This window comes from Myotis brandtii, unplaced genomic scaffold (assembly GCF_000412655.1).
Source record: "Myotis brandtii unplaced genomic scaffold, ASM41265v1 scaffold268, whole genome shotgun sequence".
NCBI lineage: Eukaryota > Metazoa > Chordata > Mammalia > Chiroptera > Vespertilionidae > Myotis > Myotis brandtii.
The window spans coordinates 2,897,216-2,914,812 of record NW_005360187.1 but is presented as its reverse complement, the minus strand read 5'-3'; the positions used below and the strand labels follow the sequence as shown (position 1 = coordinate 2,914,812).

At 35.0% G+C, this 17,597-nt stretch overlaps 1 protein-coding gene across 19 annotated transcripts in view; it reads right to left on the bottom strand.

Annotated features, from left to right (window-relative positions):
* The window catches only part of SLMAP (sarcolemma associated protein), a 164,091-nt gene that overhangs the window by 22,959 nt on the left and 123,535 nt on the right, over positions 1-17,597 (bottom strand). For 18 of the 19 annotated variants that reach the window (XM_005868385.2, XM_014541353.1, XM_005868393.2 and 15 more), the window contains 3 exons: positions 13,301-13,360; positions 6,677-6,757; positions 6,317-6,376 (listed from right to left, as the gene is read on the bottom strand). In XM_005868385.2, coding sequence (XP_005868447.1) covers positions 6,317-6,376; positions 6,677-6,757; positions 13,301-13,360 — 201 coding nt within the window. Of the gene's footprint in view, positions 1-6,316; positions 6,377-6,676; positions 6,758-13,247; positions 13,361-17,597 lie in introns of all 19 variants that reach the window. The other variant, XM_014541358.1, reaches the window with a different exon arrangement.

Here is a 17,597-nt window from a genome sequence, read left to right as displayed (position 1 = left end):
ATTGTACACCAATCGATGAGGACAGTGGGGGGGTGGTAAGGGCAGAGTGTGGGGTGGGAACCGGGCGGAGGGGAGCCATCTGCCACCTGGGGAGCGTGCCTAAGCCAGCAGGTGGTTATCTCCCGAGGGGTCCCAGACTGTGAGAGGGCACAAGTGGGGCTGAGGTACACCCCCTCCCCCCGGCCCTCCCCCGCCAGTGCACAAATTTTTGTGCACCGGGCCTCTAGTATAAATATAAAATTCTAGAGTTTGATCATAGAAGTAGAGATATTGACTCCAAATCTTTACAAATTAAGTTTAATATAAACACAAATGACTATATTCAAACTAATCAAGTAGTCAATGTGTTGATCCTCTTTTCAGAAAACCAAGTGACAATTTAAAAGAAAAAAAATTTTTTTTTGGCCTAAGACAAATGAGCAAATCTTTTTTCTGCTACGGTTGATCAATGGCTCATTGTACTTCATAGGGTTCTGTGGGAAAATGCATTATTAGTTTATTATGGCTTTGGCCCACTGTCGTGGTACCTTACTTTTGTCACGGACTTTTCGTAACAATGTACTTCATAATCTTGGAAAAAGTCTTGTGATAAGTATCAGTTCAAAGTGTTTAGATGAAGATAAATGGAAGCCTTACTGAGCCAAATCTACTTTATTTAGCTGTGCAAGTCTGGTGGAAATAAATGTTTTTAGGAACTATGATAGCATGGAAAGAACAACAGATCTATTTTCCCTTTAACACAAATGCTTTATATTTAGAACTACCCGGTGTATAGTATAGGCCAAGGGCTAGCTTTTCTCAGACTAAAGGTAAATCCTATAAAGAGGTCCATACCACACAAAAACCCAATAAATGAACCAGCCTTGTCACTTGCAATACCTATATGATGTCCTAATTAAATTTCTTCAGAAGACTGGAGAGTTAACTTAAACCTTCCCTTTGCTCTAAACATGGATGAGATGCTACGAACATCTGATTTGGTAAAAGGCCAAATCAAAGTATTTTTTCCCAAGTTCTATTTTGCATATTTGCTGAAGGCTAATGTAGCCACAACATCTGTTAACTCGTCAATTGATAAAAGATCTGACTGAGGCAGCGAAGGCTAATGTAGCCACAACATCTGTTAACTCGTCAACTGAGGCAGTTGGCCAGGTGGGTGTATCCTTTTTTTATTAATAGCACTCCTCCCTTTGGAAGGTCTGGTAGTTGCAGGCTTAGTTGAGGAGAACAACCTTTACAATGGAGAAAGACCATTTTTCTGTCGTGGGTATGTGCAGCCATATGAGACAGCTCTAGGCAGCAACCTCTTATTGTTGATTCTCACCCCTCTGCCATTCCTTCTGACCAGCTAGGCTCCTTCTTGATAACTGGATCTTTTATTGGCTCCTTTTCCTCCCCATTGTTCGTTCTTTCTCTGTAATTTCCCCTTGCTACGATGGTCCATCCCTATGCATAGAATTCCCAAAACATGGTTAGATATGCTCTCCAAAGTTTTCACCACGCCTAATTAAACCCTGTCAACACTATCTTCCATAAGACCACAGCCTCTGCATGTATCTTATCTCTGTATTTCTTAGGTCAATAAATGTCTCAGAAATAAATGACAATGACTCTCTAGTCCTAGTTTCTGTCTTGCACTTCTAAAGCATTTCTAATTCCTAGGATAACAATATGAAACAAGGACACCTTTAAATGTGAAAGGGAGCACTTGTAATAATTATGCTGGGACAACAGGCACACCAGGTCACCTTTCCTGTTCAACACGTGCCAAACTAGAACCATCACTTTCCCACCAGGATACCTCTTCTTCCAGAAATTATATCTGACTTTCATTTCTCTCTCATATTCTGCTTCTCAGGCCTATGGATTTCAGATAATTACCAAAGAAAGAACAACAGAGGCCAATTTTGTTCTTTTGTTTAAATTACCACAACAGTCATCCTAATTCAGACCGTCAATAATTACCTAAGCCTCCTTACCTCGAGCTTCTATCTATTCCAATTCATCTAACAAATCTCCCAAAAATACAGGTCTGAGCAAATTTCTGTGCTCAGAAGCCACTGAGTTTTGCCAAAATAATCACCCCAACTTAAAAAAACACTCAAATGATTATGTGAACAAACTTTAATTATACTGTACTTGTCAAACCCAACCCATATTAAAAAGCTTGTAGTTTTTAATATTTTCTTTGAGAAGATATCTCTCTCTTCTTATAATCCTAACCACTTAAAATATATCTAAATATATTCTCCAAACGTCAAGAACTAAAAACAAAAATAACTAATATTATTATTATCACACTGAAAATAATAAGTAATTCCTTAATATCAAGTATCCACTTAGTATTAAAAACGTCCCATTGTCTCAAATTTCTTTTGCAGTTGGATTGTTTGAATGATGATCCAAACAAGGTTCACACATTGCATTTAGGTGACACATCTCTTAAATCTCGAAATTTACTTGAAGAAACTGGGTCACTGTCCTACAGAATTTTCCACATTCTAATTTTGTTGTACGCGCACCACATTATTTTGAATGTGCCCCTAATCTTTAACGTCCTTCAAGTTGACCAGATTCAGGTTGTTTTTTAAATTATTGAACACGTCATATATAATATGATAGATATACTTTCAGGGTCATCTCAAATGATACTTATTCCATGAAGCTCAAACTGCCTTTCCTCCCCATCTTCCAAAATAAACAAAAAGAAACATAAAAAATCTGAACATTCTTACTCCCACTTTGACTCCTAATGGCAACATCAACAAAGAAGCAGTTTATCATCTGTAACTTTTCTATCACCTTTCGACTAGAACTTTCTCAAACTCCAAGGACAATCTTATCAGACTTTGAAACCATGGCAGGCCCTGGCACAGTCCCTAAATAGACCACTTGTGTTCAATACTACTTGGACTAAATTCTAGTTTTCTTTTTATTGGTTTTTAGGGAAATGATTTCAAGCACATAAAAACCTGGGTTAAAGCCACATCTTCATTTCTCTTTCAAAAGTGGCATAAATTGGTTAAGAATGATTTTTATTTTAGGACAAAGGTACTATTGCTATCATCCTTTTATTTACATCTTATGGTGAATTTTTAATCTACTTTAGCTTATTTTCTTAACACTAGATAACTAAAATGAAGAGTAGCATACTATAATTCTAAGTAAAGATTGGCTATTTTTTTTAAAAGGAAAAATAAAATTTAAAAATAATGGTTCCAGAAGTGAGGCATAGGGGTTCAGTGGGGAAAATAATGGGATTACTTAAATATAACTCCTTTTTACAACTCTAAAGGTTAACATTGTGGTCTAATAATTTACTCTTTATTTAGGAAAAAAAATCTGTCAGCCTACTGAACTTACACAGATTACCAAGCACAACCACACATAATCAAGCATAACACAAATGTTTCTAGTAAGTGGTAGTGAATACATTATTTTTAAGAATTTATACAACTCTTACAAAAGAAAAAAAGCAATGGGAAAAACAACTATTTAGGGTCATGGTGACTTTCTTAGAAACACTTCTAAACTATGCCTGACTCTAAACTGGTTGATTTTTCTTTACATCTAATCAGTGACTGACTTAGTCTGTTCTTAAAATCAATCTGCAAAATCTTTCAATAGGTGTTGATAAAGATAGTACTTCATTAACAAGAATTGGCAATTATATAGAATGTAAGAGAAGTTGGGGGTTCTGTTTTTGTCACCTTAACTTAAAGCAGCGGTTCTCAACCTGTGGGTCGCGACCCCTTTGGCGGTCGAATGACCCTTTCACAGGGGTCGCCTAAGACCATCCTGCATATCAGATATGTACATTACGGTTCATAACAGTAGCAACATTACAGTTATGAAGTAGCAACGAAAATAATTTTATGGTTGGGTCACAACATGAGGAACTGTATTTAAAGGGCCAGAAGGTTGAGAACCACTGACTTAAAGGAAGGTTAGGGAATTCTGACCCATCTTAACCAATGGCAACCCAATCGATTACTAGCAGCATTAGTACACCCACCTTCCTTCCACATGCACCTTGCATTTTCCAGTCTCTTTCTCTCCCACAACTTTCCCTTTTATGAGTACTTGTACAGAAACGACTTAGCCTTACTGTGGTACTCAAGGATTAAAAAAAAAATCCCTTCACATGTGGCAAAGTAACAAATAGATATTATTATTAACTATTATTAAGTTCTAAGTGGCTTTATTATGTGATTTGTGAATTGGGCAGCATACCATCTAACAACTAGAAGGGCACACTCTATTATTAATTTGAAAATATCCACCACCTGCTTTTCCCTAAAAGATAAAGTAGGAAATATTTATTTTAAACCTCACAATCTTATTCAATGAGTGAAAAGTTACTATTGAACAGACAAGTCTATTTTTATCAATTACTATCATTATTATAATCAGTGTCTTCATTATGGTACCAATCTTAACATGTTATATTCCTAACACCATGGCAAATACATTATTTAATTTAATCCTAACAATAACCTCATGAAGTCGGTTTTTCCCAGTCTGACAAATGAAAAAAAGTGAAGCACAGAGGTTAAGCAATTTGCCCAAGGACCTATCACAAATAAATAACAAAGCTGAGATTGAGCCCAGACCTCTTTGACTCTTAGCTTTTTGTCTAGAATGTTATTTTCCTAATGCTCTTGTGGTTTTATAATTTTGATGTAAGGTCTTTTATTAATTCATTCAACAAATATGTAAATTTTACTGAACTTCTGGCAACAGGATAAAAATAAAATTTAGAACAGACTGACAAAATTACAAAAGTACTAATAACAAGTTGAATGTAATTAATATAATCATAAATGCTACTTATAAATCAATCTGAACTTGGCTGCTAAAAAGATTTCTGGGAGATTTCTATAGTAAAAAAGACCACAAGAACAGCTAATTTGTATGATAGGTTTTCATTACTCATTCACCTTCCCTCTTGTTTTCCTATGTTCCCACAAAGGCCCAGGGGTTCTGACATGTTTTCAGTAACAATTTTTTATATAATAACAATACTGTATTTCTGCAAAGAATCAGAAATATTCCAAAATAAAATTTCTGGACTCTGAAAAAATTAATGTAGATTTATTATTTACAATACTAGAAAGAAATCATGCCTTTTTAACATCAAAGGTGACCGCTGGAAACTATGCTCATACTTGAAGACAAGTTGGCAATTCGTTGCCTGGACCAGTAATCTTAGGACTTTCCTTGGTAATGGAATTCAATCAAAGGTGGCTCAAAAAGCCATGTGAGTGAGCTTCAATATCCACGTGGAAGAAAAAAGAAGGCCAGGATGTTCAGACTAAGGAACCCTAAGAGAATCTAAGTAATCTCTTTGTTAGCCACCCTCAATCCTCATCATTGCACCACTAGGCCAGCAGAAGAGTCATGCAGGGTGAAATTAAGGTTTCTATAAATAATCCAAAGCTCAGGGTCTGGACTGGAAGATCCCTTAATAGCCCAGCCAGAGCATAAGTATTTTTACAAAAAAAAAAAAAGAAACTTCCATAGGCTGCTTCTGCTGCTGATTTCAGAGAACTGCCCGGTGTTAGTCCATTGCTACCAACATGTTTAACCAACTGGTCTGAACTCACATCTCAATTTTCCTTGTGTACACTAAGGCAATATAAGAGTCTAAATGCTGATAACCACAGATTTATAAATAAGCCAACCCAAGGCACTTCATTTTAAAAACACTTAAATGTTGATTTATTGCCTATCCATTTCATTTTAAACAAGTAAATATCAATAAATAAATGTACTTCTTATTTAGAAGTGAAACAAATGAAAAAATTTATTACAAGCATTACTTACTTTACCCCCACCCAAAATTTATAGAAGTGTCCTAAGAACCTGGGTATCTTTACTGGAGAAGAGAATGATGAGAAAATTAGGACACTTATAACTGCTATAATATCATAATAGAGCAAATAGGTGGTTTTCCCCAAGGAAGTTAATATTTTCACCTTTTACTAATTTATGTTAAAAGCAGCAATGAGTTTCTATCAGAGGTACCGAGGTAAACATACAAAAAATTGTTGCATATCATATTTAACCACTTCCTGCTTTGCCCTTCATAATCTAGACTGATAAACATTATTTTACAATTTAAATATTTTTGTTTGAAGCATTGACACCAACACCAACGTTTTTAATTTTAGTTCGTGCTACTTCACAGAACCTATCTTACATAATCTTTTAACTAAAACTGAAAATCTCACATTATACATGGAATTGATTTGTGGCAAAGGGTATGTAAATCTGATGCCCTGGTTTAAAATGTTATAAAAACATGTTAAAGTACCTTTTAATAGGGACACTTTAGCAAGCGGTTCATTTAGGTCTTGCTCATCCATTTGGGCGTCTACAGAGGGAAAAAAGATAATTACAAACAGTAGTCAACTCTATCAGCAAGCTGTTACTATCAAAATAAATAACCGAAATTTATACTTCTATTGTATTTGAATAGTTGAAATTTATATAGCTATTTTATTTGGATAGTTTTATCCATATATTCAGGATGAAAGAAAATGACTTGGTAAATGAAAGCACTGCTTTTCCCTCAAACACAAACTTTGAAATCTCTACCCACATTAACCTGCATATCTAAACTGCTTGGTAATAATAACATCTGCAAATTAGTAAACATTAGGTTAAAACTCACCTGTAGCGTCGTCACTACTTTTTTCTTTGCTTGGACTCAGAGTATCTGATAAATCAGATTCCTTTGCTTTTGCTTGATTTTCTACCAAGAAGGAAAAAAAAGCAGAATCTCATTATAACTAAATAGCTTCTATCAATAAAACTACTTCAGGCTATGCGTGCTCTAAATCTACTGTTATGCAAAATACTTTTAAAATGAACTCAGGTCACTAATCTCTTACTTCTTCACCACTCTAGTCCAAAATGGAATGCTGGTTATTACGTAGCTCATATTAAATTATAATGTGGAGCATGTCTGCTGTGCAGAGGGCTGGGGCTTTTGTTCAGGGCTGTCCACTGGCCAACTGGAAACAAAAATGAAGCAAGCTTTGCTAAAGTATTTAGAAAACTGCAACAAATATAACAAAACTCTCAGGAAAATGTGGACATTTTATGAAGATGATGAAAGAAAATGGCTCTATTACATAAAAAACACTAGTTTGTCTTAGTAATATTTATACTTATAACAAAAGTAAAATAATTATTTGTTATAAAGGTAACACTTAAGACAGTAAAATTAACAGCCTTTAACTTATTTTAATTTTTTGAAAGCATCTTTATTTTATTTATTTATTTTGTTAATCCTCAACCGAGGATATTTTTTCCATTGATTTTTTTTTTTCTTAAGAGAGACTGGAAGGAAGGGAGGGAGGGGAAAAGAGAGAGAGAAACATCAATGTGAGAGATGTCAATTGACACATCAATTGGTTGCCTCCGTACACATCCTGAGTGGAGCTGGGGATTGAACCTGCAACCCAGGTACATGCCCTTGACCAGGAATTGAATCTGTGACCCTTAGGTGCTGGGTTTATGTTCTAACCATTGAACACCACTGGCCAAGGCAAGAGCCTTTTATATCTAAAGAAAATATAACTGTACCTGAACCACATTGAGAAAAAAACTTTTAAAAAAGTTTTGTATTTGCAAGTAGTGTGCTGCCTGATCCAATAAAGATATCCTAGGTATAGTTTTCAATGAAGTGCTCTCAAAAATCCTAACTGTAACTCCAACAATTAATTAAAGGTGACTGGGAATTAATTAGGCCCTAGATTCTCATCTAAAATACACATCTGTGGATACTATGATATGCATTATGATACTATTTACAGAGATGGTTATTTCTCTAATCATAATTCTTTAGCATCTCCCTGTTCTCCATAAGACAATTAGCCATAACCTTGTCCCTGCATTAATTCCCACATGAGCTCTTTTTCAAGTAGGCCAGCCTCTTAGAGAGCCAATGCATGTCAGCTCATTATGACCTGCAATTCTTTGCTTAAGGTGAATTCCCCTAAACTCAACGACCATTCTCTCTACTTGTCCTGTTCATTCTGTAAGATACAGCTTAAGCCCCATCACCTCTGAGGAAGTCTTCATATCTATCTCCAGGATGCCGCTCCTTTTTATTGCATCTTCTTTATTGTATCATGTTTTTGAAATTAATTATGTTCTATTTCATGCCATTATGTGTTTGTACATATATATTATTTCCTTAGTGAGATTATAAATTCCATAAGTATATGATTATTTTTTATTATGTTATACATTTGTATTGTTTGTGGTGATAATGTATCAAAACTTAAATGCACATATCCACTTTTCGTACTTTCCCTAAAGAAAAAATAAACTACATATAGTATCTATAAAAATGTTCACTGCAGCACTGTTTATTATGAAATGGAAAATATTCAAGATATATTGAGCCCGGATGGTGTGGCTCAGTGATTGGGCATCGACCTATGAAACAGGAGGTCACGGCTCGATTTCTGATCAGGGCACATACCCGGTTTGCAGGCTCAATCCCCAGTAGGGGCATGCAGGAGGCAGCCAATCAATGATTCTCTCTTATCATTGATGTTTCTATTTCTTGCTTCTTCTCCCTTCCTCTCTGAAGTCAATAAAAATATATTTTTTTAAAAAGATATATTGAGTATTATTAAGCAAAAATAAAATCTGTTAAAGAACAGTATTTATAATATGACCCCATTAAAATTGAAAACAGCTATACAACTAGCTGTGAAATTCTTTTGTATATATTTATTCAAATGTAGAAGGACCTACAATAGAGATACCAATAGTTACTCTGGAAACAGGGATATGGTAGACATTTACTTTCTAACTTCACATAGTCATAAATTATTTGAAAAATTATAGTGAATATATACTGTCTTATAATCAACTAAATTAAGGCATATTTTCCATTTTGAAAACAGTCAGAAATCTATCTAAAATCATTACTGTCAAAATTAAATATAATATTAAAATATAACTTGTAATGGCTATTCCATTTAAGAACATCCCTAGAATTTGTGGCTTAACTTGTAAAAAGGATGATGGATTACAAAAAGCCTTTGCTTCTTTTCTAACTGTCTTTTCTAGTCAAAGGTTGACTACTGAGAGACAGAACTGAAATTAGAAGTGAAGTCACTGACCATGAAGGCCCATGGGCATCCAATCTGTTCTGGTGCATTCATAACGTGCTATAATCAGAAATTTCCAAATGTCCTAGTTTTGATCACAAAGTTGTAGTCTCAAATAAGGCAGCTAGTACACCTAATCTATATAGATACAAAAGGAACCACTCTGGGTAACAGAAAGGAAAACAGAAAAATGACTCTCTTCTGATTTTTATATTCTTGGCAATTTTATGATCAAGATATTGAGGTAAAACTAAGAGGGATATATTTTCAAAAGCATTCTTCTGGTTTAGAAAGAACATTTGTTTTATATTTAGAGTATTATCCAGGAAGGTAAAATTGCCTTAAAAGTTGGTCTAACCTTTTCATTAAGGTCTTACTAGAAAATAAGCTCCACAAAGGCAGGGATTTTTTTCAGTTTTGTTAATTGTTATAAACCGCCCCCACCCTACTGCATAGAACAGTACACAGTTCATAGTAGTTGCTTTTTAAAAAAGGATGACTGAAGGCACAAATCTACTGTAAATAAAAAAGCAAGTAGATTTTTTATTTAGTCAACTCATGGTCCACCATATTTATGTACTGATATTACAGTTACTAGAGGCCTGGTGCACAAAATTCATGCACGAGTAGGGTCCCTACACCTGGCTGGCGATCAGGGCTGATCGGGGCCTTCCTTTGTTCCACGTTGCCCCCTGGTGGTCAGCGCACGTCATAGCGAGTGGTCGAACTCCCGGTCAGCCGAACTCCGGAGGGGACAATTTGCATCTATTAGCCTTTTATTATATAGGATTATATAAAGGCAAACCAAGTCTATTTAAGAATGAAGCACAATGCCCTAACCGGTTTGGCTCAGTGGATAGAGCGTCGGCCTGCGGATTGAAGGGTCCCAGGTTCGATTCCGGTCAAGGGCATGTACCTTGGTTGCGGGCACATCCCCAATGGGGGGTGTGCAGGAGGCAGCTAATCGATATCTCTCATCGATGTTTCTAACTCTCTATCCCTCTCCCTTCTTCTCTGTAAAAAATCAATAAAAAAAAAAAATGAAGCACAAGACACAACAAATGACTGGTAAAGTATCTACCCCTATTCTTCAGCTATGAAGCAGCACCCAACTTTCTAGTATAAAAAGTCATTAGTAACCAATGTCACCCCAATCAATTTAAAAAATTTAAAAAAAGTCATTACTAGATCATTTTCACTGCAGTATTTAATCATTAAGATACATACCAATAGTATACAGAAGGAAATAAAAATATAGCTACCAACATCAATACCAAAACTATTCCCAAACTGGGAAATCTACAACAAGGTGACTATTTTCACTGTATCTTTGAGTAGACATAACAATGGATGGGCAAAACAAACATATGGGCCATAGACCACTTTGTATACCATTAGAACCAGGAAATAGAGCAAGGTTAAGGATCAGGATAAGAAAGAAAAGGAGAGATGCCAGGCTGGTGTGGCTCAGTGGTTGAGTGTCTACTCATGAACCAGGAAGTCAGGGTTCAATTCCCTGTCAGGACACATGCCCAAGTTGCAGGCTCAAAACACAGTAGGGAGTGTGCAGGAGGCAGCCAATCAATGATTCTCTCTCATGATTGATGTTTCTATCCCTCTCTCCATCTCCCTCTCTCCGTAATCAACAAAAACAGAAAGAGAACTAACATTTGTGTGAATACCAGTATGGTGCTTCCTGCTTTATAAGCAATGGTTCATTAAATTCCCACAAAACCCTGCAAGTTAAATATTGCCAATCCCAGTTTACAAATGAGGAAACTGAGGTTTAAAGAACTAAAGTAAGTTATCTGATGGCATATAGCTAGCGGTAGAACTTGAAGTTCAATACAGCTGTGTAACTACTAATTTCTTACTACTTTCACCCCTAAAGCAACTGTAAACACACATTAACTGCAAGTTGAGTAAGGGCTTAAACAAAAAGCATATGCAGCCAATGATTACATTTTGCATTAGGTAAAATATATGAAGAAAATACTAAGATTGTATAGCTGATAACTGGCAATTTCTAGCAACTGATACTTTCAATGCAGAAAATTCCCCTAAAAACATTACCAATAAAACAAAAATAACACAATTTGGCCAGATGCAAAAGAAAATACTTTATAGCCAGATATAAAATATTTAAAATGTAACTTATTTCAGCCATCTAGTTTGTTACAAGTATTACCTCTGCATGTTTACTGTGAGAAGTACTAGTAAAATGCTGATTGGAGACAAAAAATATCTCTGGGTATATAAAATTTGTATCTGTATTATTATTTTTAAAGGGTGTATTCTATTCTCTTGCATGAATTTATTTGCTATAATTTATTAATGGACACCTATGTTTTTCTCTTTTTGCTTTTTAAAACAACACTAAACAGGCCCTGGCCATGTAGCTAAGTTGGTTAGAGTGTTGTCTCAATACGCCAAGGTTGTGGAATTTATCTCTGGTCAGGGCACATGCAAGAATCACCCAATGAATGCATAGATAAGTGGAACAACAAGTTGATCTCTCTCTGTCTCCCTCTCAAAACAAAAATCAATTAAAACAAAAACAAGCACAAAACAAAACCAAAAAAGTAACACTAAAATACCCTTGCACATTTAATGTTTTACTTAAGATAAAAAGGCCAGAAGTAAAACTGCTAGATAAAAAAGCATGCTCTTTAGCCCTGGCTGGTTTGGTTCAGTGGATAGAGCATCGGCCTGTGGACTGGTTCGATTCCGGTCAAGGGCACATGCCCGGGTTGCGGGCTCGATCCCCAGTAGGGGGTGTGCAGGAGGCAGCTAATCAATGATTCTCTCTCATCATTGATGTTTCTATCTCTCGCTCCCTCTCCCTTCTTCTCTGAAATCAATAAAAAAATACTTAAAAATAAATAAAAAGCATGCTTTTTAAAACGTTCAATACGTATTTTACAGCCAAATTTCAAAAGGAAATCAGTATGATTGCACAAACCTCTTTCAAAAATGACATCACATAATTTTGAGCAAATATAGTTTAATTCAGAATGCATTAAAAAGAAGCATCAAGATACTTTTCTTTAATTAAAGAGGCATTCATTTTTCCACCGAAGGCTCTACTTCTACTTCAAAGTGTTGCTTATTCAACCAACTAATCTGAATAGATATTTAGGTGATGAAGTACAAGCTATTTTAAAGTCTGTTCTCATCTCACTTTAATAAGATGAAATAAATTGCCATATGTACTAAAAATAGTTCACATTCTGAAACTCAATGCCTGCTTGCCAGACAATATTAGTGATGCATACTCTATGCATTCTTTCCCCAAATATGGCATCTGCTGTGCACAAAATTCAGAATGGAAGCCACCAGATATCTGAAATAACACTATCCTTTAAAATATTTTTAAAAGCCAAATAAATCCAATTATTTTCACTAAATAGAATATACTGAAATTGAGTATTCCAAACTTTTATCACTCGTTGTTTTAAGTGACCAAAATAATTGGGAATGTAGCTTTAGATTTTAAACTGGTATGTTCTGAAAGAAGTCGTAGAATAACAAGAAGCATATCCCATAAAATTTGCCCAATTTCCCTATGCACAAAAGTGACTTGACACTATGATGCTTTAAAACTCACTTTTCTTCTCTAAGTCTGACAACTGTATCAGAAAAGAATGAACAGAATAAACTACTTCAGGCAATTATAGGACTATTCATGATAAAATATAAGAAGATTCTACATATTCACTTTTGTTTAAATCAAATTGAGATACCAAAAATGAAGAAAATATTATCATAAGAAATGTTAAAGGTATAATATCCTCCCAAATGGAACTGCAAACATTTTTTACCTGTTGTTTCAAATAAGATTTACATTGTATTTGATTAAAAGTTTGAGATCAAAGCTGAAGTGAAAGAGATAGCAACAAATCTTTAATACCTAAAGAAACCTATTCTAAGCATTTAAAAACACACACATATATACCCTTTTAAAAAGAAACTTTCCAATTAAGGTATTCTTCTTAAAATAGAATTCCAACTATTTTATATTATCATATAACACTATTACAGGACAGCCATTTTTTGAGCTATAAGAAATAAACTGATTTTTAAAATACAATGACCTTGAAAATATACACTAACCTTCATTATCCAAGAGTCGGGAAACCCACAGAAAAATCCCACAGAACACAAACCTTTTGAAAGCTTTGTTTCTTCTACCACTTTGGTTAGATGCCCCTCGACGATCAGCTTCTCTGCCAAAGAAAATAAACGTTACTATCCAAGCCCAATCCGAATAGCATTTCCCTGAGCAGGGCAGTCAGCGCAACACATTCCATGACCAAATTTAAAGATGGTAACATTACTCCCATGACTAGGCTTGAACAAGAACTAGACCCTGGACGGGGAACTCAGAGAAATCAAACTCTCTAATAGAACAATCAGATTAATGCAGAAGTCTGGAGGTAGGGGAACAATTTACCTTTTATTTTCATTAGTTTCCACCTTATTTTAAACCTAGCAATTTTTTAAAAAGTACTCAGAACAAACAAAGCAATCCTATTTAAATCAAGGCTATTACGTTGAAATAAAGGAATTCTGAGAAGGCATGTTATTTAAATAAAGAAATAATACAAATTATGTTATACCAAGAGTTTACTTTTCCTTATTGATACTATTCAGCAGAGATGCCTATATAACTTTTTTTTCAGTCAAATGAATCATTTTAGAAGAGCTATTAAAAAAATAAACTTTTATAGGGGGTTATCTGTAAATGTATAATGTAGCTTCTTTATAATTTATTTAAAGTCAGATTTTCATATTCTAAATTTCACTTAGGAGGATGATATAGCTATTCTGTATATCCCCTTATTTAACCCTGTATGTCAGTTGGTCTCCTTCAACTTACACTTTTGCCATATGTGATATAATTTCTCTATTCTTTCACTCTTCAACCTACTACAACTTGGTCTACACCCACAACTCAATAATCGAAACTGTTCCAAGATCACTATAACCTCCTATCTGCCCAAACCCATGGCTCCTTTTCAATTTTTTCCCTCCTATTTAGGCTCTTTATAGTATGTGGCACGATTTGCCCCAGCCTCCTTTTAAAAAAGCCAAATTAAGCCCCTCCAGTGTGGCTCAGTTGGTTGAGCATTGTCCCATGCATCGAGAGGTCTCGGGTTCGATTCCTGATCAAGAGCATGTACCTCAGTTGGAGGCTCCACCCCGGGCCCAGGGGTACATGTGGAAGGCAACCAATCAATATGTCTCTCTCACATCAATATTTTTCTCTCCCCCTCTCCCTTCCCTCCTCCCTTCCACTCTATCTAAAAGCAGTAGAAAAATATCCTTGGATGAAGATTAAAAATAGTAATAATAAAGTTTTATTCTGCTTCCTATATTTTTTGTGTTTCAAGGTTGTGGGCTTTAATGACATTATATGCTACACTATTTTTAAAAAGATTTAAAATTGATTTTTAGAGAGAGAGGAAGGGAGAGAGAGAAACATCAATGTGAGAGTGAAACATCTCAGCTGCCTCCTACACACCCCCTACTGGGGAACAAGCCTGAAACTGGGGCAAGTTCCCTAACCAGGAATTGAACTGGCAGCTTTTCAGTGCACTGGACAATACCCAACCAACTGAGCCACATTTATAATTTCTAAATATTGATGCCTAGTTTAGACCTCTCTTTTAGGTCTCAGAACCCTATTGTCTTACTACTTCCCACATATCTCCACTCAGCAATCTCAGGAACTTAATCTCACCGTGTCTAAAATGGAATTTATCTTCTGTTCCTTTTTCCTCTGGATGGACTTGGTATCTCTCTCTTCCCTTCTTTCCGTTCCTTTTCAATTCATATCTCTATTAAGCTATTTCAACTTTCTATGTCTACCCTTCCCAACATACTATGAACTTTTAAGATTCCTTCAAATATTTACAACTATGCACTAGGTACAATACTAGGTACTCCTCAAAGATTATCAAGAGAAATGTAATAAGTCTAGGAATTTACTGTCTACAGAAAGCAGGAATAATTTTATATTAGGTATAAAATTATTATCTTACTAATAATTTTATACCTAATACAATTCTGACATAAAATACAAGTTCCACAAATGCTTGTTACATGAATATAGCAAATAATAAAATAATATAAACACAGACTTTGAAAGCTATTCTAAACTTTCTCTAGTATGTTGAAAATTTAAGTACCATATTGTTTAAAAAATTATAAACACATATCACATCAGGAGTAATTTATTGCTTAAAACTTTCTCACCTGCTGGTTTGGCTCAGTGGATAGAGCGTTAGCCTGCGGACTAAAGGATCCGGGTTCGATTCCGGTCAAGGGCACAGGCCTGGGTTGTGGATTCAATACCCGGTTAGGAGGCAGCCGATCAGTTCCGATCAGTTATACTCTGTCATCATTTATGTTTCTATCTCTTTCTCCCTCTCCCTTTCTCTCTGAAATCAATAAAAATATATTTAAAAACAACAACTTTCTCACTTTTAAAATAAAATCTGAAGTTTCTACCATGACCTATAAGGCCCATGTAATCTAGCCCAGGGGTCAGTCATCAACAGCCCCACTGGGCCAAATCCAGCCTGCTGCCTATTTGGTAAATAGTTTTATAGGAACACAGCCAGGTCCATTCATTTACAGATTGACATGGTTGCTTTCCACTAAAATGGCAGAGTTTAGCAGTCCCAACAGAGACCCTATAGCCTACAAAGCCTAAAATATTTACTATCTGGCCCTTTATTTTTTTAAAAGCATTTTTATTATTCTAAAACTCCAATTTCAAATCCGCCTTGGGTTTTCACACAGTTTCTATCTCACAGACATTTCCCCAGATACATGTATAACTCACTCAGTTTTGTACTATCTCTGTTCAAATCCCATATATTATTACTTTTGTCGCTCCCTACTGCATTATATTCGTTTATTTTTCTTCAGTGGACTCATCACCTAACATATTATTTTGTTGTTTTATTAGTTTTTGTCTCTTTAAGGAAATGTAAACAACATGAAGGCAAAGCTTTCTTTGTCTTGTTCATTTCTATACCCACAACAGCTAAAATAATGCCTGGTATATACACAGTAGATACTTAATAAATATTTGGTGAGTAAATAAATTTTTAAAGGGATCAAACTTGGAAAAATTATTTGAATATTTTCCTCATTTTAAAATTAAGGATTAAGTACATATAAAAAGTTTTGAATAGTACTAGTATATAAGTGCTAAATAATAAATAGTTGCTGCTACTATCACTATTGACATTATTTAAGGTTATATTTATTATCAAATGTGGTGAATTATTAGTGGTCCGTGATTAAAGAAGAAAAACATATTATTTTAAAAAAAATTTATAATCACTGGTTCACAAACTTGGAATGGAGACCTCAGCCCTTTAGGAGTACTAAAAAAAAAAAAAAAAAAAAAGTCAGAGACCTCTCAGGGACACAACAAGAACTTCCAAGTATAGACACGAGGTCTTAAAAGAGCTGGCACAGCTAGAAGTTAAAATAGAGGATTTTCTTTCTTTAGGAAAACTCCTTATTTTTTTGAGGGATAGATAATTATTCATTTTCTCCTATTTTAAAACCATATTGTGAAAACAACATGAAAAAAGGGGCATAAAACACAAAAGTATAGGTTAATAAACCTTTTTAAAGCAAATGTTTGTATGACTACATCCCAAATCAAGAAACAGAACCTAACTCCTTCCCCCAAAGCCTTCCACATTCCCCTTTCCAATCTGAGTTCTATGGTATTTTATTTCTTACATTTCTTTATAGCCACAATACCTATATATGCATGACTAAGTAATAGAATTTTAGTGCTTTTGACTTTAATGTAAATGAAATACTACAGTATATATTCTGTTGTATCAGGCTTCTTTTATCCAATATACCTCAGTGTATTTATCCATTTGACTACTGACGGTCTTTTGGGCTCTTCTGAAGTACTGTAAATAATGTGGCTATGAAAATTCTTAAATTCGTACCTGATATATACGTGCAGGCATTTCTGTAAGGAACCTACCAAGGAGTAGAACTGATGAGTATAAGTTTGATAATATTTGAGAACCATCATTAAACACTTAGTTTAGTCAGAAAACATGATGGAGTTGCAAAAACTATCATAACCAAATTTATTTCCTGGTTGATAAATATAAATTATGCACTAACTACACTACTATGCACACTAAATAAAAATTAGGAACAAAGCAAACGATGTAGTCAAAAGAAGCTCCAGTGGAGCACAGCTGTGATTAAGTTCTTAAAGCTAAAGAGCCACTTTTTTATTTTCTTTTTTAAAAATTAAATCTTTATTGTTCAGATTATTACAGTTGTTCCTCTTTTCCCTCCCCATAGCTCCTCTCCACCCGGTTCCCACCCCACCCTCTGCCCTTACACCCCCCACTGTCCTCATCCATAGGTGTACGATTTGTTTTCAGTCTCTTCCCACACCGCCCCAGA